Consider the following 27,929-nt stretch of genomic DNA (forward strand, 5'->3'; position numbering starts at 1 on the left):
AAAGGCAAGTCACAGGATAGAACTATTTGAATACATATAACCCACAGACTCATTCCCAGAATACATAAACATGTCCAATAACTCAGTAAGAAAGCTTCAGAGTACAAACAGAAAAACAGGCAAAAGTCTTAACCAGGTTCTTCACAAAATATATCCAAATGGCTAATCACTATGAAGGGATCGTCACTCTTAATAATAACCAGAGAAATGCAAATTAAAACCACTACTGCGAACACCAAATAGTGCCTCAAGGAGCTGCTTTGTGGCTGGAGCCCGAACACCACCCATGGGCGGGGCAGTGCGTTATCAGTGGTGTTGAGGATACACGCAGCTGACAGCTAGGACAGCACTCCTGGCGTGCCACCTCAGGACACTCACACACATGTGCATCGCAACTGAGGTAAAAGAATGTCCACAGCACACCGTCCTAACAGCTCAGACTAGAAACAACCAAATGCCCATTAGTGGTGGATTAGGTAAATGCAAATGCAGTCTATGTAACATTCCAAAGCGATAGAGATGAATGAAATACAGCTATACACAATATGGATACACCTTACAGAATACTGTTGCATCAAAGGGGCCGATAAGGAGGATTTATTCAGTATAATTCCATTTATAGGTAGAAACAGGCATCCCTAAAACTATAAAAGACTTACGGGGGCTTTTAGGGTGCCCAGCCTGAGTGGTGGTTATGTGGGAATTTGCTTTATAATTATTCACTACATATTTGTTTCATATGCTTCTGTAAGTAAGTTATATTTCAAATACAAAAAGGCTAAAGATACCTGCATATGGCTAAAAAATGAAAATGGAAAGAACCTAGTGAGACGTGAGTCTCTTTGCACACACCCACCCTCTGGCCTCCCTCTCTTTTCCCAACTCCCACTGTTGCCAATCGGGGCACCCCTGGGCTGCTCCAGGGCTGCACTCAGGCGCAAGATCGTCAGCCATTTCCTGCGTGGTTTTAGATGCGTCAACACCGACGACCTCTAAACTCACCTGGATCTACCTGAGACCGGAAGACACACTTGCACACACAAAATCCCAACAGTTTTTCTCTTTTTTGTTTTTTGTTTTTTTTTGAGACTGAGTCTCGCTCTGTTGCCCAGGCGGGAGGGCAGGGGCTTGATCTCGGCCCACCGCAACCTCTGCCTCTTGGGTTTAAGCGATTCTCCTGCCTCAGCCTCCTGATTAGCTGGAACTACAGGGGCCCGCCACCACACCTGGCTAATTTTTGTATTTTTAGTAGAGATGAGGTTTCACCATATTGGTCAAGCTGGTCTCGAACTTCTGACTTTGTGATCCGCCTGCCTCGGCCTCCCAAAGTGCTGGGATTACAGGCGGGAGTCACTGTGCCCGGCCCCCCAACACAGTTTCTAACGTTCCTCTACATAGTGTTTCATGTTGAAGAATTAAAGCTTCGATTTTTTTTTTTTAATTGAAAAACTTTCCCAATTAAGATAAGGAGATCTAGGTGATCTCTATTTTTTTTTCTATTTATATGAAGATTCTCTCTTAAAAGAAAGATCAGTAATTATGCTCGCAAATGGATAAAATAAAAACTGTGGTATGACGTGTTTATCAGATCTAAAGCATGGGTGGGCAGCAATTGGGATATAAGAACTAAAATCTCAAGGCCAGGCGCGGTGGCTCATGCCTGTAATCCCAGCACTCTGGGAGGCCGAGGCGGGTGGATCACGAAGTCAAGAGATTGAGACCATCCTGGCTAACACGGTGAAACCCCGTCTCTACTAAAGATACAAAAATTAGCTGGGCATGATGGCATGAGCCTGTAGTCCCAGCTACTCGGGAGGCTAAGGCAGGAGAATCGCTTGAACCCAGGAGGCGGAGGTTGCAGTGAGCTGAGATCACGCCACCGCACTTCAGATTGGAGAAAGAGTGAGACTCTGTCTCAAAAAAAAAAAAAACAAGAAAAGAAAACTACAGTCTCAGAGCAGCCCCAACCATGAGGACACAGCCTGCATCACTAGGAAGTCTTTCGCAAATGCATCCCATACATACACGCCAGGCACTGTGCTAGGCACTGATGATACAGAGATACATTAAAACACAGTATCTGACCTAAAACTACCAGAATATGGGAGGTGATGAATTCTGCTGGGAGACCTGGGGATGAAGGCTCAGGGAGAACAGGAACCACAGCTGAGGAGAGGCTGAAGTTGCTGGGAGGGCACTGAAGGCCGCATTAAACGGGGGGACTGTCTAGAGGCACTCACTTGTCAATCATGGGGGGCCTGAAGTTACAGGAGAGATTAATCAGGCTGCATTCTCCTGGAAAATCAATTTTCCTCAAAAGACAGTACCTTAAAAATGAGGACAATTGATTATATTTTGCATACCCCCCATTAATCATACTGGATGCTTAATTATACATTTTCCCAGAGGACGACCTTTTGTCTTTTCACCATTTTTATCCTCGGTATCTAAAACTGGCCAGCACATAGTGGGACCACAGATGTTTGCGGAATGAACAGATCCATCTGAGGAAAACAAACTCAGGAAATTTAAATGAGAGGTACTGTAATTTGAAATATATTTATATCAAAAGAACATCACCTATATCAGAGTAGAATGCAACATCTACATAAACTTTTAAGATAAAACTCAGGTCTTCAGAGAAACTGCTCTTAGGCATTTCTCCTCTGTGGAATCTGTAGTCAGAGGTGCCCTGATAGAAACATCTAAAAAGTACTGTGGGAAGAGAGATTCGAACCAGGGGATCTGAAGCAGATGAGTGATCCAACTTGATCTCCTATTTCAGGAGAGACACAGGAGAACTGAAACCAAGAAGCCAGAGGCAGGCAATTCTTCAGAAGAGAAGGGCCTTAGCTACAGCCCATGAACCCAGCCCTCAGCCCTCTTCTAGGCAATCCCGACTTGCCTTCCTGGGTACAGGAAGGGGTACCTGGGTACCTCATTTTTGGTAACAAGGATCTCTCACTCTATAAATCCAAGCTTCTACCACTTGAAAGCTCTATAAACATAACAATGAAATGCGCACTTCTATATATCTACGAAATGTCAAGACTCACTTCTACCCTGACCCTTAGCACCTAAATAACTTCAAAATTGGGTTAATCTTCTCACACTGTTTGTAACTCAGTTGATGACTTCTGAAATTTACAATAAATCTTTCTTAATTTCAAAGTGCAAGTGTCTTATTTTATCCATTCTAATACATACATTTTCCATATTAATGTTTCTAAAATCAAGTTACATCTTTCACTTTTTTTTTGGTAATTCTTTAAAAATGGTTTGGGCTACAATTAACAGTGCCTTAGGTGTGATGAGATATGGTATCTTAGCTTCCCTACACATGTGACTCTGCTCAGGTTTCTAGATGGATATCATTTCATTCAAATGAAGCCAATGCCCCGCCTCCCTCCGGGTCTGTCTGTACCACCCAATGTGAAGGAGTTGAAGCAAACTGGCTGTAGAAAGCAGACAGGATTTTAGAAGAGGCCGTGCCCACCCTAAGTGTTCCCCGTTCCAGCGTGTGGCTGCCTGCAGCTAGGTCTGTTTGGCCGGGCTCCATGAGAAACCAGGAGAGGCAGTGCACAGCCCTTCCTGTCACCAGGGACGCTGAAACCATCTTTCCACTCTGTGTGGGTAGATTTCGGGCAAAAGGAACAGTACCGCCAGGTACACTTCATTTGGGTATAAATTCGGTAACATGGGGCTGGTTCTGCAGTTTCTGCACTGACACTCTTATTTACATGTTTGGATAGAGACAACCCGTGGCTCACAATCCACCATGAACGTTCCAATGCTGTGGTTTATCCAGCTTTGTTGTACACATTTACCAAGGTTACATCATCTTTCCTGGAAAGATCTGCTAACCACAGGACCAAGCTGGGGTTCCCTCCCAAACCTGAGCTGCTCCTACCTTAAGCCCTTTGGGTTTTTCTGATTCGTTTGCCTGGTTTTACTTGCATACGAAGAAAGGGGTAATATTCACTTTCCCCACAACTTTCTACCACCAACCCCATCTTTCCTTTCTCACGAAATTAACAGTATAATTTAATAAGGCAGAGATTTTTCATTTCAAAAAGCAGTGGTTGAAGCCAAATTCTAGTTCATTCATGCTTTCTGCCCACGAAGACTGGCAGCCTCTACCAGAGAATAGGTGGAGTGGGGTGGAGTGGAGTGGAGTGGAGTGGAGTGGAGTGGAGTGGAGTGGAGGGGCGCCCGGATGGAGAGAGGTCAGGCTGAAACGTGGAGTGGAGTAGGGTGGGGTGGAGTGGGGTGGAGTGGAGTGGAGTGGAGTGCAGTGGAGTGCAGTGGAGTGCAGTGAAGGGGCGCCCGGATGGAGAGAGGTCAGGCTGAAACGTGGAGTGGAGTAGGGTGGAGTGGAGTGGAGTGGAGTGGAGTGAAGTGCAGTGGAGTGGAGTGGAGGGGCGCCCGGATGGAGAGAGGTCAGGCTGAAACGGGTGAAGGCCAGGAGTGGCTGCTTTCCTCGGAAAAGCTCTTCAGTGAATTTTTCGGTAGAGTCATGCGGAAGAGCAAACGGACTCCCCCCGGTTCAGACTCCGCTAAATCAGAACATGGTAAACTCATGAAATTATTCTCAGCTTCAGGCTCCTCATCTGTAAAATCTCCTGTGGACACACGCACATTCAGAATGAACCTTCACTCCGGCTGCAGGACAAGAGAAATTCAACGGCGTTAGCTGAACTGGAAGATTCAGCTTTTTTTTTTTTTTTTTTTTTTTTTTTTTAAACAGGGAAAAGTTAAGACAGGTCAAACAAACTCTTAGGGATAAAGATATAAATCCAGCACAGCATTATGTCCTGATACAGGCCATTATTTCCCACTTAGGACTCTAGTTCTAGCAAGCCTTGTGGAGAACAGACACTCAGGGCACTGATTAGTAAACGCTCAACACCTTCTGTGGAGCCCGTATCGCTTCACCTTCCACTCACACCAGCACGCCTGGTGAAACGCTGACTATTAACACTATTACTGCACCTGGTGACCAGAAGCTCCAGCAATGCAGTAGCTCATTTACCCAAAGAACAACGGCAGGTACCATCTCAGGAAAAGTAACAGCTCTTAACATTTGACAAGAAGATGTAATAATATCTTTTCAATTCCATCTTGAAATTGATTCCAGAACCTTCAGTGTGTTTACCAGCAGACAAAGCAGTGCAGGGGTGTGAAAAAGATACACTGAAAATACACACACATTTTTTTCAGTCCCTTTTTATGTTCTCTACTTCCTTTCTCCATGTCTCCGACAGAGGAGGTTCAAGTGCTTCCTTCTAGACACGAACTCTTGCTGAAGCTTGGCTCTTCCTGCAAATGACGTCCAGCCCGGGAATGGCAGCAGGGAGGGTCGGTGCAGGACACAACCAAATGAGCATGTGGCCTGTGTGCCAGGACCTACTGGGCCCTGGGCTGCTCCCGGAGCTCCAGCCTCACAGAGGCAGCCTGGGGATCAGGGCCACAGAGAAACACAGGTACCATGTCACATGCCAGAAACCACGATATCAGGACTGTGTGCATGTACACGTGTGTCCAATCTCTGGGGAGGTGAGACAGAGAGAAACCAGTGCGAGAGCGCTCCGGCCCCTCCCGCAAGCTACCAGCCTCCTCAAACTTGTCACATACCCACCGCTCCACTCTCTAAGATTCGAATTAGTTACCTGGTATTGGTATTAACCTACTCTGTGTTCCAGCCTCCACCTCACCTGCCTATCAACTCAAAAAAAAAAAAAAAATATGATGACCACTTTAAGATGGATGATGATGAAAATGAGTACCAGCTGTCTTTAAGAACAGTCGTAGGGGCTGGTGCAAAGGATGAATTGTGCATTGTTGAAGCAGAGGCAATGAATGATGAAGGTAGTTGGATTAAGGTAACACTGAGGGCTTTGAAAACATCGGTACAGCCAAGGGCTTCCCTTGGGCTCTGAAATACCACCACCTGTGGCCTTGTGGGTGAAGTGTGGTTCAGGGCCCGTGCGTATCAATGGATGGCACTTAGTAGCTGGGGAGGAAGATGCAGAGTCAGAGAGACAGGAGGATGTGAAACTCTTCAGAATATCTGGAAAGCGATCCCGCCTGGAGGTGGTAGCAAGGTTCCGCAGAAAAAAGTAAAGTTGGCTGCTGCTGAAGATGATGACGACGAAGATGAGAAGGAAACTGAGGACAAATCTCCAGTGAAGAAATCTATACGAGACACTCTAGTCAATCACGCACAAAAATCAAACCAGAATGGAAAAGACTCCAAGTCACCAATGTCAAGAAAAGGTCAAGAACCCTTCAAAAAATAGGAAAATACGCCTAAAACACCAGAAGAACCTAGTTCTGCAGAAGACATTAAAGCAAAAATGCAGCCAAGTATAGCAAAAGGTGGTTCTCTTTCAAAGTGGAAGCCAAGATAATCAATTATGTGAATGGCTTCTGGATGACTGACTGGGGGCTATTGAAGATCTCTGGCAGGGCAGGAAGTCTCTTTAAGAAAATAAACAGTTACAAATTTTCCATCTTATTTCCTATCTCTAACAGTTGATATGTGGCAGTCCTTTTTATAACGCAGAATGAGAACTTTCCCTACTGTGTTTGATAAATGCTGTCCAGGTTCCATTATCAAGAGTATATTGTCCAAAATGCCCATTTGTTTTAGACAAGGTCTTGCTCTGTCACCCAGATGGGAGTGCAGTGGTGTGATCACAGCTCACTGTAGCCTCAACTTCCTGGGCTCAAGCGATCCTCCCACCCCAGCCTTCCAAGTAGTTAGAACCACAGGCACATGCCACCACTCCCAGCTAATCTTTTTATTTGTTTTCGTAGAAGACAGAGTCTTGCTATGTTGCCCAGGTTGGTCTTGAACTCCTGGGCTCAATCGATCTTTCCATTCTGGCCTACCAAGGTGCCGGGATTACAGGGGTGAGCCACCACGCCCAGCCCAAAATGCCTGTTTAGTTATTAAAGACGGAACTCCACTCTGCTTGGTTTTAAGTAAGTATGGAATGTTATGACAGGACACAGTAGTAGCAGTGATCAGACATGGAAATGGCGGGGAGATTAAAAAAAATATGCAAAATAAAACTCACTATTTTAATAAAGTAAGAAAAAAGAAAAAAGACACATCACTCCCATCCATGCCCTCCCGAGCTAAGGCTGGTCTACCCATGCCAGGTGTGAGCAGGCACCACAGCCACGCTGCTATCAGGGGACTGACCGCACCTGGGGAGGGCTGGACACAGATCCGTGATCTGGAGGATGATTTGGGGATAGAAGATAAGCAGGCACCCCTCGGGTGGTGACTGTCGGTGACACGCAGCTCCCCAGGACAGTACCCTCATGCCTGTCGCCAGCACACCTGGGTGGAGACCCTGAGGAGTGCACGCAGAGCACCCCGGTCGGGGCCGAACCCCAGCTTGCTCCTCACTCCCCTTTCCCCAGGATGCTCAGTGGCCGCTCACCAGAGGGAAAGCAAACCAACAAGCAGAGTAGCCACTGAGAGCCCACGGGCGCTCCCGCCCTCTCCTCCTGTTTCAATGGGGACTCGAGGGGGCAGGCTGCACCTGGAAGCCTTGGCTTTCCACCGCTTTCTCAAAGGGTCCATCGAATCAGACTCCCTAAGTAACACGACTGTAATACAGCTGGCAGGTTATTCAAGAGGCTCACCAGCTAAAAGGTTCATTTTTCCACTGGAGAAGAATATGTCACCTAAAGATTTGATATGTTTATTATTCATGGAAACGAGGAACATTCTAGCTTTCGGGTAAGTGTTGAAAGACAGTGGACCCTTTTCTACCCATACGTCTGTGCTGCCACTGAATTCGTTTTCTTGACACAGCAGGGTTTGGTGTGGGGAACCTGCAGGTATAAGGAGGGCTCTGGGGGACCTCCACGAGCTGGACTCTTCAGAGCAGCCGCAAGAGGCGGCACTAGAAATCGGGTGCCAAGAAGCTCCATGGGGAGCTGAGAGCTCAGTGGTCTCTGAAGGAGGTGCTCCCTGCCTTCCAGACTAAGCCTGGGTGGCCTGTGAAGGACTGCATGACTCCAGCCTCCTGGCTGTCCACCTGGCCCTGGAGCCCTGCTCCCTGACCTGGCCTCATTGCCCCAGTTGGCCTCAAAGGGCCCCCTTTGACAGGTGCTTCTCTCCCCTGCCTCCCAGAAGCATGGGCGATCCTCTGCCTTACTCTCTACGGCTTTTCGTGTCTGCGGCTGGAAGGTTTCATTTCAAAAAGAACACCACAGTGACCGTGGGCAACCCCCTCCCCTCGCCCCACCTCCTCAGGTGAGGACTGACCACTCAGCAGGGAGCCTGCTGTCCGGAGGCAGAGTGAAAGTGTCTGTCTGAACACGGAACGAGCCGGCCCCATGTCTTTCAATGTGGAAGCCCGGTTTGGTGATCTGAGAGGTGGTGGCATTTGGGGAAACCTCCACAGGCCGTCCTCTAGATTCTACTTTTCTACATCCAGTACTTCCTAAGATTTGCTCTTTATGGTCCAAGTTTTATAGCTAAACTAAAAACTTAACATTCATGGCCATTACTAGGCACAGTTGCCCCCTTCATTTCTAACTTGGAATCCTTCATTTAGCAAGTATCTGGAAAGCCTCGAAGACAGGAAGCAGCAGTAAAACAAAGGTGTTAAGAACTCGGGCAGAAAGCCGAAACCTGTGGGTTGGAATCCCAGCTCCATCTCTGACTACCTTAGTGACCCTGGGCAGAAAATGATCTCTTTGGGCCTCAGTTTTCTCAACTAGAAAATGGGAATCATTGTCTTTACTGGGGTTGATGTGAATTAAGAGATGTACAGTGCTTAGAAAAATCCCTGAAATATAGCGTGTCCTCAATAAATGTTGCTTTTGTTTTTTGTTAATCATGTATCAAGTGACTTACTAGCATCTGTAACTCAATCTTATTACCTTCCCGATGGTAACGGAAACAACTAACAGAAGCAACATTTTCACCCTCTCCAGGCATGTCCGAGCAGGCCTCGAATGCACTGCACTCAGCAACTAAATTTGTACCAAATGAAAGGCGGAATCTCAATTTGACAATGTCTGGTTCTGCATAACACAATTATGCATATGCCCTGATAAACAGCACAGCAATAGTGCTTTGCTGTTCTTGATCCTGTAACAGGGCAGTGCAATAGGAACTACTTAAATGTTGGCTGAAAGAGGCTGAATGAACCCCAGATCCAATTATTACAGATGTACCCACTAGGTCATGGGGGAGCCAGTCCGTTTGGTGAGTTCACAGACATCTTAGTATTATCAATCTGTGGCATAACTAGATTTGAATGGAAAAATATCCTTAAAGTTGGATAGGTTATAAAAGACCGGTGGAGTGGAGCTTTTTTTTTTTTTTTTTTGGTGAGGCAGAGCAGGTGTTGCTGGAAGCTCACATGGGTAAGAGGATAAAAACCAGAAAGTAGCAAGCAGACGAAAAAGGCAAGAGACGCTGCTATTAACCAGCTGCAAACAGTTGCTTGACCTTTTTGGGCCTCAGTTTCCACATCTGAAAAATGAGGTTCTTTCTGGTTCTTTTGAGACTATGAGAGAAAGTTTCTTTCAGGAGCTCGAGTGCCAGCAGCAAATCCCACAGAGGGCAAAAAACGAAAATACAACAGGGTCTCTAAACAGGAAAAGAGAAGAGAATAATGTGATATATATGTTTTTAAATCCAGGAAAATAACGTACAAGGTGGGCACTACAAGAAGGACCATATAAAAACCTATAAATGAAATCTTTCACTCTGTGTATAGGTGACCATTGGTCTTTACAGGAAACAACTGAGTATTTGATGGCTAATGTGATATGTAAACATGTGTAACTTATTTTGAAGAATTTTCTTTTCAGAAAAATAATACATGCTCACTATAAAATAGAAAAAAAAAAATCCAAACAACACAGGAAAGGCCAACCCAGAGAGAACACTGTGGACGTCCCCGGGTGCGTGCAGACGAGTGCACCACTGGCAGCCAGGCTTCATGGGCTCCTCTGTTCACTACCCACACCCCGGGTCCAGGATGTCTCACACGCCAACAAATAGGTAATGTCATCGTCACCTGTTTGAAATTTCACTTGACATGTGTGCCACGATTCAATAAATCAAGTCGGGCTTCTCATGGTGTTCTTTAAAAAATATTACATCACAAATAACGCTTTGCTTTATGATTACAGATGGAGGATGGAATATTTATCTGAGTCTACTCTCTTCTAAAACCCACTAAAAAGACAGGGAATTTTGTAAAGAGTTTACACTTTCCAGGATGTGGGATCACGGGGCCGGAGGGCAGGCAGGGAGGCAGCCAGGCGCGCACTGATGAAGCCTTACTGGCTCAGGTCAGGGTGTCCACAGGTGCCCGTGGAGTAGGGACACAGATGGGCAAGAAGAGGACTGGCAGGAAGTCCTTGTAGGCTGTTCTCACAGGCCCTGTGCCAGCTGTGATCACATAACTTGACTCTGGAAATGAGTGTTTTTTTTTTTTTTTTTTTGGAGACAGAGTCTTGCTCCGTCGCCCAGGCTGGAGTGCAGTGGGGCGATCTTGGCTTACTGCAACATCCGCCTCCCGGGTTCAAGCAATTCTCCTGCCTCAGTCTCCTGAGTAGCTGGATCACAGGTACATGCCACCACGCCCTGTTAATTTTTTGTATTTTTTCAGTAGAGACAGGGTTTCAACATGTTGGCCAGGCTGGTCTCGAACTCCTGAGCTCAGGCAATCCGCCTGCCTTGGCCTCCCAAAGTGCTGGGATTACAGGCATGCACCACCACGCCCAGCTAATTTTGTATTTTTAGCAGAGATGGGGTTTTACCATGTTGGCCAGGCTGGTCTCGAACTCCAGACCTCAGATGATCCACCTGCCTCAGCCTCCCAAAGTGCTGGGATTACAGGCATGAGCCACTGCCCGGTTTTTTTTTTTTTGTTTTTTCTTTTCTAATTTGAGACAGAGTCTTGCTCTGTCACCCAGGCTGGAGTGCAGTGATGCAATCTCGGCTCACTGCAACCTCTGCCTCCTAGGTTCAAGTGATTCTCCTGCCGCAGCCTCCCGAGGAGCTCGGATTACAGGCACCCGCCATTGCACCCAGCTAAATTTTGTATTTTTAGTAGAGATGGGGTTTCACCATGTTGGCCAGGCTGGTCTTGGCCGATCATGGTCCGCCTTGGCCTCCCAGCGTGCTGGGATTACAGGCATGAGCCACTGAGCCCAGCTAAAATAGTGAAGATTTATACAACCAAGAAGAAAGGACAATACAACCCTCAAGGGATAGGCTGTGTGCAAGGGGCTGCCTCCTCTTTCCCTGGGGCTCCTCCCTTCTGAGAAGACCATGTGCCTGGGAGGCACAGCGCTTTGCTTTTCACAGCCGCCTGGGGCGAGGGGGACAAGAGGTGAGTCCAGGGCCCTGAAGGTAAAGGAGGGGCTGGTAAGACCGCCGGCTTGTTACAACATATAGAGAAATGTGCAGCAAATATGGCAAAATATTGACAAATGGGTGAAATTCGGATTAAATTCTTTACATCATTCTTCCAACTTTTCCATGCTTTTGAAATCATTTCAAAAAGTTAACAAATACGCAAACAAACTACAAATCAGGAATGGAAAGTGAATTTTACCAAATGCCATCTTCAGATTCACGAGACGCTTGCATTTACCTTCCTTCGACGATTACTACTTCTTGCACGCTATGATTTCTCACCGTTTTCCACCCCACTGGCTCCAGGTCTACTTGTCTTTACTCTCCCCACTTCAGGGGCTGTCTGTCCCCTTCCAAAATCTGCTCTTTGGTTTCATTCTCTCTTTTCCTTAGTTGAATCATTTCTGCTTTTGTCTTTAAAGAACACAGTAATTCTTCAACTTACTTTGGTTCTTTTCTACCTCTTTAGTGTTTAAATCATTTCTTTTCATTCTTATTTAATAACAATCTTTACACTCTGTAAGCCATTACCTTATCTCATTTTTTCATACATTTGGAGGCAATGGTGGTTCTGCACATGACAACACAGCCAAGTCCGACAGCCTGGCCTGAATCTCAGTCTCCCACTTATCAGCTGTCAATTCTGGGGCAAGTGACTGAGCCCACCCTTCCCATTCCCCCATCTGTGAAATGGGGATGAGGACAGCACCTTCTTCAAACAGGGACTGTGAGGAGTGAGTGACATAATAAATGTACAATGCTTACAACAGTGCTTTCGACATATTCATTAGGATTATTAGCTCTTACTCATTTAACAAGATTTGTTGAGTCTACTCAGTGCTAGTGTTCTAGAGGTTGAAGATAAAGCTTCCACGAAGCCTACGGTCTTTGCCTCCGTGGACATTTTGCCCGAGTGACGAAGCTCTTCTCGCCCCAAGGGACTCGCAGGGATGCCTGGTTTCTGCCTGTGTGTTTATTTCTATTTTTATTGCATTATAATGTGAGACTATGGTTTCTAATTATGTCAAATTTTTGGAAATCACATCTGTTTCCTCTGTAAACTATTATATATTAAGTTTAAAAACGTATACCATGAGCATTTGTTCTCCAGCCACCAAACCTGAACGTCTCTACTGGCTCACAGTAATAACAACTCACGTCTACTACACGACCTGTAAAGGGCCAAGAAGTCCAGGCGCGTCTCCCACCAGCACCGCACTCACCAATTTTGTCTTTAACTCCCTACACTTCTTGCTTTATATGTTTCAATGCTCAATCATTTAGGCCACACAAATTCATGGTAGTTATATCATCCTATGCACTGTAGGCTTCAGCGTAATGAGTAACCCTGTTTCATTGATTATTGTTTTGTCTTCACAATTTAGCTTTGCCCGGCATTCATGTCATGACCCTTGCTTTTCTTCTGCATCTGCCTGACATATACCTTTACTCTCTATTTCTTTTTAATACTCTTTTATATATTATCTATCTCTTCTTAGGATTTAAAGCCAAAGTTAGAAGATCCATGTTTGTTTAATTTGTTACTTAGAGTAACGCATATATAAAGGTAAATATAACTGAAATTATAGAAATCATCTTTTAAGCATTGCTAGCCTAGAAAAATGCATGCAACACCCCAGGCATTTAAAGTAGGGATATTATATATAAAGAAATTTATTTTGTCTAAACAGTATTTTGAAAAAGAACTATCTGCAGATCCTGGCATGAGACGTAAGTTTCCAAAATAACAGAATGACTCATTTACAATACAAAACCAGTTACAACAGTGTGTGTGAGTCTAGTAGCTCTGATTTTAGGCTAAGGTTGGCAGGTCGGGAGTAGAGAGAGAAGGGCAAGGGAGAGAAGGCTGGCAGCTCCGTCCATGCCTTGGGGGCTGCTGGGGTCTCGCCTGAGCTTGGGTATGCTCTCCCTGCTGCTCCGCAGGTGGCCACAGTCGAAGGTCAGGGACTTCCAACCTTAGCTCAGCTGAAACCCTGCCCAGCTTTATAGCCTCAACTGCAAAAGACCTTTCAGCTGCTAGGAAATCTAACTTTCTTACTGTTCCTTGTGGATTGAAGAATTTCCTTAAGTAATTAAAAAAAATTAGTTTCCCGTTGTATTTTATCTTACTAATGTTTCCTACTATTTTCACCTTTAATTCTTTTAAGGAATACTAATAGTTCATCATTATTGGGTATTCTCTACATGCTGGTAATATATTACCGTAACTTTTCTCAGTCCACTAATCCTAGTAAGAACACACAGAGGGGCTACCATCATCCCCATTAGACAGACAAGGACAGAGGTGTACCGAGAGGTTAAGGCAACACCTCAGATAGGACAGTGCTGATGCCTGAGCCCAGGCAGGGCGGCTAGAGCACCTGGTGACCTGCATGGGCAAGAGGCACCCCATGAGGGGACACCTGTGCAGGCAGGGTGGTCCCACACATGCTACTGGTCCCTTACGGGGAGAAGATGGTCTCATCATTCCTGGTCAAGATGAAGACTGTGTCTGTCCCGGGAGACCTCAGATGCCTTAACGAGAATATTACTTCTAAGACCTTTCAATTCCTCAATGGAAAAAGCCCGTGAATTGAAATCAATGGTTCCTAATACAAATCTGACATGGGCCAGGTTTCCCACTAGCCGGTATTACAGATGAGAAGTGGGAAGGAGCCCTCTGAACAAACGTCTGGGACACCACCTTAACTGCAAATCTGACTTGATAACATGATCACCAACCAAATACCTAAATCATCGACGTTCCCCTCTACTGAGTTCTCCTGAGCACTCGCTGACTGTAAACTGCGTTCCCAGGTGGCAGTCACTGTGGAGTTCAGGCCACATCAGTTCCTCGGTGTGATTCACCCCCCAGCTCTGTGCCAACACCCTGCCCTGGGCTTCCCTTATCCCAGTTCATCCCGCTCCCCCAGCCGCAGGACAGCACCACATCTTTGCTTCCTTAGATGGCCCCAGCTGAGCAGCCCATGCTCCCACCACCGTGAGGAGCAGCCCAGTGTCAGCCTACCAGTTCTAGGGTTGCCGGGCAGTTGGCTGTGCTGGAATCAGAGACTCCCAGTCCCTAAAGACACAGGCTGCATTTTTTTTTCCTTACTGTGAATATGCTTTGAATACTCTCCCAAAAAGTAAACAAAACAAAACAAAACACTTCTCCAAGCCCCTGGCAAGCAGGTGGAGCAAAGCAGGACTCTGGCCAGAGCTTCTCACCTTCCTCTGAGGCTCTGTAGCCACAGGCCCACCAGCGAGCTGGGTATCATCAAGTACCAAGTCAATCTCTGAGATTTGAGGACTTTTTCTCACAGCTTTTTGGCAAAGTCATCTTGGGAGAGGAAAGAGTAGTAGCAATTAGAGCTGATTTCTGACTTTCCCAGCATGTAATAAAGATCCCCTCCTCTCATCCCCATCCAGACTCCTGATAACCAAATTAATATCTTAATAAATCCTCAGTATGAGTATCTCCAAGCAACTTGACAGGCCTGGGGCTTTAAGCATGCATTCTATGACCTCATAATTTACAGAGATTTGGAGGCCGGGGCTGGCAATGAGCCAGTGAAATGTCACCCCCTAGACACTGAGTCTGGGAGGAGAATTTCTCCTTGAGCCATTTCTGCTGGAACAGCCTCCTGATTGCTAGAGGAAAATGCCTCCTCAGATTAACTTGCTGGTGGCCTTGTGAGATACCTCAGCAGCTGTACTGAGACGCCACATCAAGGGACCATCTTTAGTTCCATTTTTTTAGAAGACTTTTTGTTTGGCTTGAAGACGGTCCCCCTGAAGCTGACCCTCAGTGCTGCCATCACTGCTGCAGCCTCAGCACCTCAATGGCCTGCGTGTGCAGACAGGAGAACAGGACCAGGTCAAGGTCCCACCAGTTCTGCAGACAAGGGTCTGCAGTCCAAGTAACCACACAGCATGCCCCGCTCAAATTCTTAGGGTGACTCTTCACATGGGATATAATCTGTCCTGACTGGATCATGTTTGCCACCCAGAGGAAGAGACAATGTTAAAACTTTGATTCAGGCTGGGTGTGGTGGCTGACACTTATAATCCCAGCACTTCGGGAGGCTGAGTCAGGTGGATCACTTGAGGTCAGGAGTTTTGAGACCAGCCTGACCAACATGGTGAAACCCTGTCTCTACAAAAATACAAAAGTTAGCCGAGCGTGGTGGCGGCTGCCTGTAATCCCAGCTACACGGGAGGCTGTGGCAGGAGAATCACTTGAATCTGGGAGGCGGAGGTTAGAGTGAGCTGAGATCGCACCACTACATTCCAGCCTGGATGACAGAGTGAGACTCTGTCTCAAAAACACAAAATGCCAAAAAAAACCCCTTTGATTCAATAAAGCCGGGAAGTGAAAACCCCTAGTCATGTTAGGGAATTTCACATGGCCTGTTACCACAATGCCTTGAAAAAACAGTTTTGGAACAGTGAACTAACTCGGCAATTCATCTGGCTGGGGGTGGTGGAACTCAAGTTTAGGTCCACATGCTCCCTCAAACTGTGTCCTCTCAAAATGGAACCCAACGAAATGCATCCTTTACAAAATCGCAAGGGGGCGTGTCTTTGGGGCCAGACAACAAGAGCAAAAAATGAAGGGAAAATTAAGAACAATGGTTCACCCAAGGTGGTGGTTTCTGAAGAATGATCAAACCATATAATTAAACCAATCATTTTTGGTAACTGTGTGATCCTCTACCAACTTCTGCCAAACTTGGAGAGTCTAGGAATCTTTGGCAACCCTATCTTCTTCAAACATCTGACCAATCAGAGCTGGCCAAGACATATCAGGCAAGACTCCTCATTACCAGAATGGCTGGGAAGCTCCACCTTGAATTAAAACCCTGACACTGGCCATGTGAACAGCAGCACTGGTGGCCTCTGGCCACGGCTGGCCAAGGGGCGGACCTAGGCGCCCATGTTTTTCCTGGACCACACTCCAGGGCGGCTTGGAGCAAGAGTAAACAACTTGATCAAGGACAATGTTTTGACCAAGTCAACGTTTTTCTCCTGAAAATTGAACCTACCAACGACTTTTCACTAGATAGAACATGGGAAGAATCAGGCAACTCTAATCACTGCCAGGGTAGACGTGACTGATTCTAGCACGTTTCAGATGCTGTGCCAAGTGTTCACACCCCAGCCTCCCTGACCATCCACAACTGTCCTGTGAGAGAGAAACTGTTATCACTCCTATTTTACAAATGAAGAACAGCTACTCAACAGTTCAATACTTGCTGGAGGTCCCACACTGCTAACTGTATTATGTCCCTGAGTAAAAGCAAAAGAGCATGCAGAGAAATTACATGGTCAAGTGTGGGGAAGAAGGGGCATGACACACAGAGACTGGGAGTGGCGGGGTGGACAAGGACACAGAGGGGTCACTCACGCTGCTGGAGTCTGGACCCTTCTGGCTCCACAGTCCAGCTCCACCCTGCTCCTCTGTGTGGAGTCCCTCCATGACTGTGCCTTAAAAACACTTGTGTTCATCAAAGCAAGCCCAAGTGCGTCTCCACTGCTTGTAACCCAGGAAAGAGATGGGAAGGTGTCTTCAGAACAGACTCCTCAGGTGGTGCCCAGAGTCACCCACCCTGAGGTTTCTCGTACTTCAGTCCTGCATGAACACCTTCAGATCGTCACAAATCCGTGTACAGTCATGCTTTTATTTACTTGGTATTTTGCTTTAAATGGATACACTTTTTTACTAAGACCTGTCCTAAGTAACAGTAATTCAAGAAACCATGGATTTGATGTGCTAATTATATAGTTTCACATTCATCGATACATAATTATTAAAGTAAAATAATACTCAACTCTGAATCACTTAAAATAACTGCCGTAAGTAGTGGTGTACACTTGCTGCACTTGGAGGAATCCTGGGCTCTCCCACAGCATAAAGAAAGAAGATAACAAGAAATCCTCTATTTGGCCTAAGCTGTAGATTTCTATGTTGACTATTATTGCTCAACAAATCTCCAATGATTACCTGAATGAGGAGCAGGAGAATCACTTTACCTCTGTTGTTCTGTTCTGCTCCTTTTCATTATGAGGACAGACAGACCACTTGCTCTCAGCCTTTGCTAATCCCCTGCTAGTCTTTTGTTCTATACATGCAATACTATTTAGAAGCCCAGGATTAGAATATTTCCATGGATCCAAGGCTATCCATGGGTTCTTTTAAGTTTTGCCTTCAAAGCTGTATCATAATATTGCTGCTTAAATAAGAATGTCTTTGGACAAGTTAAACTCAACTTTAAAGCCAATGTAAGTAACAGACCACAGCGGTCCATGTGGGGGATTGGTTCTAGGACCACCACGCTTACCCAAATCCACGCATATTCAAGTCCCACAGTCGGCCCGCAGAACCCGTGCGTATGAAAAGTTGGCCCTCTGTATACATAGGTCTCGAATCTTGTGCATTTGCAATCTGCATTTGGTTGAAAAAAACCCACATATAAGTGGACCTGTGCAGTTCAAACTTGTGATGTTCAGGGGTCAACTGTAATTCTTGTACTTATTTAAGGAATGTACTACGATAAGGAGTAGTACCCCATCTTACAACTAGACAGGATGATAAGCATCTTCCTTTATGCATCTGCAATGGTTTTAGTACCACTAACTGGAAGGAAGCTTAAAAAGATGCTATGCCCATTGGCCCATTAGTAGCGTAAAAAAAATTTCTGAAACTGTTGAATAGCCCCATTCAAAAGTTGAACTGGTCCTCCTAACTGGCTTCTAGTTATTTTGTTTCCTTTAACACACGGTTGCACATATTTTAATAGCTTAAGCCTTATCAAATTGTTTTCTGGATGTAGCCAAAAATAAACATAATGTCATACATAAATATAAGCATGTTTTATACATTAAGATATCTATGCCAACATATCACAGATAACATATTAAGAAGGCTCATATTTCATTTATGGTAAAACAAGCACAAATAAACAAACAAAAGTCAGCACACCTCTTTTCTCCCCAGGTGTGGAGTGAGGTGCCCTTCTGCTGGGCTCTGTTAATGTCCCTGCGTAGCTGCCAGCCCTGCACATGACACACGATGTTGTCATTTGCACATGGGTTGTTAGTCTACAATTTTCCACCAGCTATAACAGGATCAGACACAAAAGTGCTCGGAAGTGTTTGCTGAATGAAGAAACTTACAATAAAGCCCCAATACCTGCAAATGCTGCTGTGATGGTAATGTACTTATCACTCTAACTGAAGGCAATCTTTGCATCCTCTTGCCCCCTTAATGACACTTCCATTTTACTTTAAATTATACATATTTATGTTCTCTTAGACTGCAAGCTCCCTGAGGGCAGGCAGGTACTATTGCTGCTTCTCTGTATTCCTTGCTGGATGAAACTGAATTTTTTTTTTTTTTTTTTTGAGACGGAGTCTTACTCTGTTGCCCAGGCTGGAGTGCAGTGGTGCGATCTCTGCTCACTGCAAACTCCGCCGCCTCCTGGGTTCATGCCATTCTCCTGCCTCAGTCTCCCCAGAAGCTGGGACTACAGGCGCCCACCACCACGCCTGGCTAATTTTTTTGTATTTTTAGTAGAGACAGGGTTTCACTGTGTTAGCCAGGATGCTCTCGATCTCCTGACCTCATGATCTGCCCGCCTCAGCCTCCCAAAGTGCTGGGATTACAGGCATGAGCCACCGCGCCCGGCCGAAACTGAATTTTCAATTTACATCTTTAAACCCCAGTATCTTATATTTGACCCAACTTAACAGAAGCTGCAGGTTTCTTTTAATAGAATGACATGTTTATATTAATTATAACTAAGTACCACTGCTAGAATGGTACTTAAAATGGTCCAGATACACTTCAGGATGAGTGTTTAGAGCAGAGACAGAAGCCTGCCTCAGGATTCATTCAGGTGCAGGCTGGGGACCTGTTGTCCAAAGCATATCCAATCCGGGGCCCCACCTCGGGTGGATTTTCTGTTGCTCTGATTTATGCTGACTTGGGCCAACACTTGGCTGTCATCAGCCTCAAAGCAGGACTGAATCGGGTCACAACTACCAAGGGTACAATGTAGCATTTGTTTGCAATTCTGAATGGATCATCCTTTGTTAATGTAAGTGAAACCCTGTGTCTTGTCTGGAGACAGCAGTGTAGAGTTCCCAAGTTCTACTTGTGATAACTAAAAGTTTCACTGAAATAAAACTTTATATGGGCTGTAAAATATAAGTTGGTAACAGGAACCCGAATTAATGAACTTGGAAACTCTCATTCTCCTATGGATTAGAACATATTTAAGTCTTGAAAAATGAATGGGAGAACAATTTGGCATTTTTAGGAATTATTTAGATCTACTTTGAATATAGATGCTTTTCTTTACAAAATGGTATTGTACACACTCTGAGGGTTCAGAAAATACCATTCACGTCCTAATCTCGTTTCTGGCTCTTACCAGGAAAGAAAGCTAAGCAATAACTTGGGTCACAGAGGACCAAATAGAAATAAGTTTTGAAAAAAAATTTTTTTTTTTTTTTTTGCCGCTATGGACACTAAAACCAGTGTTCGGTCCCTACGAGTAACATTTCAATACTGCAAAAAAGAAAAATACGACAGTAATAGAACAACCAAACTGAGACTAAGCAGCACCTTTGAAGACACTCAATTTGAAGGCACTGCGTAAGGATGACCTGCGGGCAGGAAGGCCACCGTGTGGAGCTGGATGTCTGATGAGGGGCATCTCGCGTTGCCTGCTCCCGCTGTGATCAGGGTCCGTGCATGGAAAACTGTCTAAACACTGACCAAACACACACACACACAGAGGCAAGGTTAAGAGGAAAAATCGTCTTCCTCAAAAAAATATCCAGCCTTATGGAATATTATAAGAGGTCTTCATGCTCAGTTAAAATTAAGCACAATCAGTATTTTAACTGAAATTAAGGCAACAAGCTCAATTACTTCAGGAAACTAAGAAATCTGTGTTCAGGCTGCCCAGAACCCCAAGTCCAGGTGGGGCCCCTGGCCCGGCACTTTCCTGATGTAGGTTCCTTCTGCTTGGCCTTCTTGCCTGGTAAGAGCTATAAACGAAATCAGGAAATGAATGGTAGCTGGAGATTGAAGAAGGAAGCAGGAGAGGGAGAGAAAAGAGTTAAAAAGATGTTGTACTAAACTTAAAAATAATACAGGGTTGCTTTTTATTTTCTCTTCCTTTCCTTTCTCTTTCTTGGAGGAATGGAGAAGGGGAAGGCAAGTCTCATGCTCCTATTTCAAGGTTAGAACCCCACAGAGAGAACCCCACTGACTAACTTCAGCCTGTGTTGATCGGAGTTCCACTAAATACCAGGAACACATCGACCAGACTCAGCAATAAAAGAAACACAATTCAGATTTATCCTGAAGATATTTTCACAACTTCAACTTTCCAGTGTGAAAGGTTGAAAAACATAGCTTCTGAGGTAAGATAAAGAGTATCTTTTGAGGCCACAGTGGCTCGCGCCTGTACTCCCAGCACTTTGAGAAGCTGAGGCGGGTGGATCACTTGAGGCCAGAATTCGAGAACAGCCTGGCTAGCATAGTGAAACCCCATCTCTACTACAAATACAAAAAATTAGCCAGGTGTGGTGGCGTACGCCTGTAGTCTCAGCTGCTTGGGAGGCTGAGGCAAGAGAATCGCTTGAACCCAGGATGTGGAGGTTGCAGTGAGCCGAGATCGTGTCACTGCACTTCAGCCTGGGAGGCAGAGTGAGCCACTGTCTGAAAAAACAAAAAAAAAGAATATCTGTGAATTTCATTTAAGTGTTAAATCTTTCTGCTTGTCCCAAAGCAGAAAGTTTATTTACCTAATCAGCTTCTAATGATCATACTTAGAAACATAAATTAATAATAGCTATGTTCTTTGTGTATATGTATTTGTGTGTGTGTACAAGCATACAGAGTATCCTTGCCTTGATGTATATCCTCTGAATACAACACTCCCCCACACCTTCCAGTCTTCTTATATATCATTAATCCACTGAATAAAATGGGCTTTACAAAAAAATTGAAAATTTACATAACATATAATGAACCATTTCAAGTACACTTCCGGGGCATTTAGTGCATTTACAATGTTGTGCGATCAGCCCTCTGTCGAGTTTCAAAACTTTTTCACGATCCCAGACGAACTCCCCGTCCCTGTAGGTAATTACTCCCCCTTCCTCCCTCTCCACAGCCCCTGGCAACCTCTGATCTGCTTTCTGTTTCTATGGATTTGCCCATTCTGGACATTTCATGTGAAAAGAATAAAAAAATGGGCTTTTAGGTTACACAAATCATTTGAAATATGATGTGGTTACTACAAATGTAAATGAGGTACAAATCTGGGATTTGCGGTCTAAACTGAAATTCTAGAGTTAGAATTTCACAGACGGGGAACATTTCATAAAGAATCCTGAGGACTGATGCTGGGTTGTCATCCTAACCACAAATAAGATCCGTTACAAAAAAAAAAATCCTACAGAAAAGACATTTTAATACTGAAAAAGACAGTATCTCACTTCCAAGGTTATGGGGAACAAGAAGACAATTTCGGAATAAAAGATAGTCCTGTACATTGTATAAATTTAGCTTAATGGAAAACTCATACGACATCACCCTTATTTTTGCCTTTGACAGGTAAGTCCTGTCACAGAGCACCACAGGCGCCTGGGGTGCCCTCCTCAGCGCACCTGAGCCTGCACTTACGGCCGAGAACTGATTTCCCAAAACAAGGTAATTTAGGAACATAATGGATTTAATCCTGCAAGAGTTCAATCTTTTTGATGGCCAAAATTGACAAGATCCAACTCTGTTTTAAGAATCAGCAGAAAAAGATAGTGGCTTTGAGAGAGAAAGCAACAGCTGTGAGTCAGGTGAGGCCATCTTGCCCAGTGCAGATGGCAGCAGATCCGTGTCGTCTCTGCCCTTTAGTTCGGCTCTGCTAGCTATGGTCTGGAGAGGTCAGAAGGCAGACAGTCAAGGAAAGAACTTTTATAAATCCGAGAACTCCAGCAGGCAGGTTTCTCCCTAACTTGGCCTTTTATGCTGGGGTATGCATTCCGGAGGATGCATAAAGCCACAGGATAAACTCAATATACATCCTAGAATATCAGTTTTCCATGCAGTTGAAAAATGTTAAATAAGGCTGGGTGTGGTGGCTTAAGCCTGTAATCCCAGCACTTTGGGAGGTCAAGGCGGGCAGGTTACTTCAGGTCAGGAGTTCGAGACCAGCCTGGCCAACATGGCAGAACCCTGTGTCTACTAAAAACACAAAAATTAGCAGCGTGTGGTGGCACACACCTGTAATCCTAAATACTAGGGAGGCTGAGACACAAGAATTGCTTGAACCCGGGAGGCAGAGGCTGCAGTGAGACGAGATCACTCCACTGCACTCCAGCCTGGGTGACAGAGCAAGACTCCCTCTCAAACAAACAAACAAAAAAACAAAAAGAAAAAAAAAAGTTAAACATTTTTACACTTAACTATAATAATCATGAAACAGAATACTAAATTCAAATAGCTTTTTACAATAAAACCAGGGATTTCAGAAACTTAAACATTTTAGGGATTCCTCATGGACCATTTCAGATTAAGTACCCAGATGGCCCATGGGTTCTCTACTCACAGTCAGAGCAGCTACTGGGCAGATTCCAGGGAGCACTGTCCTAATCTGATTCTAACCCAGGAAAGGCTACAGAATTAAGAGAAAGAGACAAGGAACATTGCTAAGCTGATCCTAAAATTCACATGGAAATGCACATATCGTTACACCACTGAGTAAAATGGACCCAATATACCAAAAGGGACCCAAAATACCAAAACAATTTTGAAAAAAAGAACAAAGTTGGAGAGTTCACACTTTCTGATTTTAAACCTTACAACAGAGCTATAGTAATCAAGACAGTGTGGTACAGACATAAGGATAGACATACAGACCAATGGAATAGAGAATCCAGAAATAAACCCTATTTATGGTCCACTGATTTTCAACAAGTATGCCAAACCCATTCAATAGGGGAAATAATAGTTTTTTCAATCAACGGTGCTGGGAAAACTGGATATTCACATGCAAATAAATGAAGTTGGACCCTTACCTCACACCCTATATAAAGACTAACATGAAATGGAACAAAGACCAAAATGTAAGAGAGCTAATATTAAAAAACTCTTAGAAGAATGTATAAGAGTAAATCTGGATTCAACAATGGTTTCATAGCTATGACACTGTAAGCATAGGAGACAGAAGACAAACCAAGATAAACTGGTCTTCCTGTAAATTAAAAACGTGTGCTGTAAATGATACCACCAAGACAGTGAAAAAGACAACCCACAGTATGAGAAAAATATCTGCAAAACATATATATGATAAAGACTTGGTTCTCGGAGTAAAGACTTTGCTGTGATAGCCGAGATAGCCACCTCTGACCACGCCCTCTGGGCCACCTCCTACTCTCACTGATCCTTGGTCAGTTCCCTCTTCATTCTTCATGCTTGTCACTTATTGTTCCCCCTCAATTCTCCAGAAGCCTCCTCCCTTGGACCGCCAGAAAAACCAAAGCCATGAGGTCCTATCTTCCCCAACTTCCTTCTTAAGTTTCCCTTCCCGCCCCAGAAGTTTCTGATAATCCCCTCTACCAAAGATGACACTGAACATTTTGATTTTTCAGCAGATCTGGTTTTGACAGCTTTGCCGTTCACCTACAAAAACTGAACAGGTCTGACCGCACAGTGAGAATATCTGAAATACAACAAAACTGGTTCATTCAACTAAATGAAATGCCAACATGAAAGTTCAGTAAAATCCAAATGATGGAATCGGAGTGAGGCCCTGGCTGGGAGGTGGAGTGGTGACTGACCTGCACAGTTCCACCTGCATGCTGTGTTCTGTTGCCCTCACTGATGAATGTGTGCACCCCAAACAGGGTGGGCAAAAGCTGGGAGCGTGCACTCTATGATAAGGACTAGGAAAGTTACCTCTTGGTCAAGTCTCAAATCTTAAACCCATGATCTTGGCCTTTCAAAACTGTTCTAGCCAGTTAAGTGGCTAAAATCATAGTAGTAACTTCTAAGACACAGAAAGATAGTAATGCCCGGATTCTATTATCAGTATATGTCTCCCACTTTTAATGCTATGACTTCTTTATATTTTTTAAATAAGTCATACATTCATCAAGACACACACACACACACGGTGAAAACTCTCTTATCCTATTTCTCTGCCAAAAGTATCACTTTCAGTTTCTTCTGTATCTCTTGAGTTTCATCCTGGAACCAAAACAAATTTATTCTTAGCCCAACTTCCCCTTGTGTAGTGACGAAGATGGTGGCACGAGACACCGCTGCTGTGTCCTGCCTTCCACTTAACTGCTCTCTGCTGCTCTCCTTTCATCAGTCATAAACGGATGCTACTTATTTGATACACACCCTTTTCCAGGATTTCTCTCACCACAGTGCGACACCCACCCCCAACACATATCCCAGCAGGCTACATCATCCCATCTTCCCAACTGCATCCTAGAACCACCAATTAGTAACTTCAGCTAATGCACTGCTTCTCCTGGGAGGCCTTGCTGGGCCCCACAGGGCCTGCTCTCTCCTGAAGCCAGCGCAGACACGCACCCACAGCACCTATAACATGGCCAGTTCTTAGCACTAAGCACAGTTGATTTCTACATATTAGTGAGTGAATGAAATACAGCTTTAGGTGGACATAGGGCAGAAAGTCAAAACTAAATTTTGTTCTCTTCTGTGTTAGGTATCATGTTGTCCTTCCACTTGAAATGAACTCAGAAATTTTTTTAGTCTTAATTTTAACCTTGTTTGGCACAACAAAGGACATAGGGTCACCAACACTTAAATTAGCAACAGGACATACGCAGAGTCAAAAGCAAAGAATGAGGAAGGAAATCTCTGCAGAGCTTTATTAAAATCAGGAACATGCATGCGGAGGTTTTCTTTCACTACAATGTAAACAACACCTCAATTGTATACATCAAGAAGTATTTCTTGATGCTTTCCTACTGTTTCCCCCGTAGACAAATGTTTACACTAAAACACAGCCAGTTTTCGGATGAATGCCTCTCTCCCCCACCCTGCAAGAACTCCATGCTCTATCATTACCAATAAAAAGGATATATCTAATTTTGTACTGAATCCTAAGAATTACTCATTAAGAATCTTTACCAATAGTAAGTTTATGTTTAGCACGAAAATACCCTTGTCAGCTAGGTCTAAAATGCAGCTTGAACATGAATCTCTTGGGATGTGCGAGCTCCTAAAATCAAGTGGAAAGTCAGTCCTGGAGTCTGTTTCTTCAACAGGAGTTCTGGGGCTGTGCCACGGAACAGGTGGGCACTGTGCCTAGTGAGACAATGTAAGGCTCAGATAAGTTAATTTCACCCATAACCACAAACCCTCAAAGTACAGTCTTACCTTCATGACCCAGAATCTGCATCTCTTGTTTTTCTAGATGACACCATAAGATCAACTAACCTGGTTTCAGCTGCACTGCACCCTACACCACTGTAAAAAGCTGAGAGCAGAGAGTACCGTGTAGATAGATCCCTGTGATAAAGAAACCTGCAAGAGCAGGCTCAGTGCATGCTCTGAGAGGGGTGAGCCCAGAACCGTGAGTCAGAAAACCCAAGCGCTGGTTCGGTATCTGGTCTCTGTCACCAGCTCCTTCTCGGACCTCAGGCAAGTTGGAGAACCTCTCTGCTTTGGTTTCCACCACTGTCAAAGTAGGACTAATCATACATGTTTACTGTCTCCTAGGAAAGAGGGCGACGGCTAATGAACCCTTTTGCAAGGAGCTTTGAAGATGAAAAAGGTTCCAGGGTGCTAATGACAAACAATAACAGCCTCTCTATTCTCATTTGGGTATCTATCGTGCTGTGGGGGAGGGGGTACCGAATTACTCCGAGTAAACTGGTCCTCTAGGATTATTTTTCTTTTTCTTTTTTTTTTTTTGTGATCGGTAACAGTTTTTTTTTCTTTCTTTTATTTATTTATTCTTATTATTATACTTTAAGTTCTAGGGTACATGTGCATAACATGCAGGTTTGTTACATATGTATACTTGTGCCATGCTGGTGTGCTGCACCCATCAACTCGTCAGCAGGATTATTTTTCTTATGGCTAAACTATTTTGAAAAACCCTAGAAGAGATGAATGATGCTGTCATGATTGGAATACCGGATAATACAAAAGGAATCAAACATTGGCGGCTGATGCTTTAATTTCACTGGCCTGAACTGCTTTGCCTGGGTTCTGCAGCACTGCTCGCTGGCATAAATCTTGACAACAAATATTTACATCGGCAGCATGTGTTAGTTACTATGGATGCCATAGCTAAGGCTATTAGCTTGGCTGATAAGTCCCCATTTCCTGCCAAAGAACTCTTTACCAAACATGCTTCTTAAACTTTGCTTTTTTAAAAAAAAAAACATTTAAATGTGAAGTAGTGTTCAAAATTATTTTAGGGGTTCCAAGTTTAGTTTACATTTTACTTAAGGGCTCTCCTCCTTTTTACAAATAAAGGGTGAAAAGGCTCAAATAAGCAAATGTCTCAGCCCGTATGTTACACTAAACAAGACTGTAAGACTGAACTGGTTTTTGTAAGTTGGTATTTGGTTTTACATAAACACGTGTGCATATACACAGCCCACCAAAAGATATTTTTCCAATCTATGTAGGCAGTATAATTTATGTTCATTTAATTGGACAATGCCAACTCACACAAAAATGTGACAATTCAAGATTAATATTTTGAAAGTTAACATTTAAATGATGCATAAGATTTAAAAGTAAAAACATGCAGAGTTCATATCCACTGATATTAGACTATTTGAATGAGAAAAGTCAGTCCCCAAAAAGTTTACATGTCTTCAAAAGGTCGGTTTCAATACCTGACAGCCTCATCTGGGATATAAATGAGAAAATAAGAATGGGGTTCTTAAGGGAAGGAAGTAGGGAAGAGAGGAAGGATAAGTAAAAAATTTCCCAAAATCACAACTTTAACATTGGCTTAAATTTAAATGTTGTTTATGATAAATCATAAAAACACTTATCAACATAACGTCATTTGTGACTTTGTGTAAAAAGAAAAAGTATCTGAATTTATTAGATTCTTTAAAACACCCTACCCATTGGATAGTCATTTAAGGTTTCTCCCGGCAGAGCATTTCTCTTAACTAAGAACAACATAAAAGGAGAAATATGTTCATTTTCATTCGTGTTTTCATCTTCGGGGGATTAGATCGGAACACCAATCACAGTCTCTTTCTTCCAATTCCCTTGAAAATAAGTAATTTAATCGAATGCATTTTTAATGTAACTTATTTGGAGATTCAGGAAAGTATCGTGACTTAATCAAGAACCTCAGTAACTAGTGACACTATTAGGCCTTAACCCTGGCTCTGATAGCGCCAGATTCCTGTATGATTTGATGTAATAATTCAGGAAAGGATGTGGGGAGGGGCCGAGGGGGGCTGGGGGTGGTGGTGGTGGGGTCATTAAATTAATAAGATC

General features: G+C 44.2%; 1 protein-coding gene across 14 annotated transcripts in view; it reads right to left on the reverse strand.

Moving 5' to 3' along the window:
• The window catches only part of PPP2R5C (protein phosphatase 2 regulatory subunit B'gamma), a 167,994-nt gene that overhangs the window by 79,080 nt on the left and 60,985 nt on the right, over positions 1-27,929 (reverse strand). For 3 of the 14 annotated variants that reach the window (XM_031667834.1, XM_031667838.1, XM_031667836.1), the window contains one exon: positions 17,746-17,849. The exons of 10 other annotated variants lie outside the window; for them this stretch is intronic. Coding sequence is in view for 1 of the 4 variants with exons in the window: in XM_031667832.1 (XP_031523692.1) it covers positions 25,833-25,854 (22 nt within the window). In the remaining 3 variants the exon portion in view is untranslated. Of the gene's footprint in view, positions 1-17,745; positions 17,850-25,832; positions 26,380-27,929 lie in introns of those variants that run through there. One more of the 14 variants, XM_031667832.1, reaches the window with a different exon arrangement.

Source organism: Papio anubis, chromosome 7 (assembly GCF_008728515.1).
Source record: "Papio anubis isolate 15944 chromosome 7, Panubis1.0, whole genome shotgun sequence".
Classification (NCBI taxonomy): domain Eukaryota; kingdom Metazoa; phylum Chordata; class Mammalia; order Primates; family Cercopithecidae; genus Papio; species Papio anubis.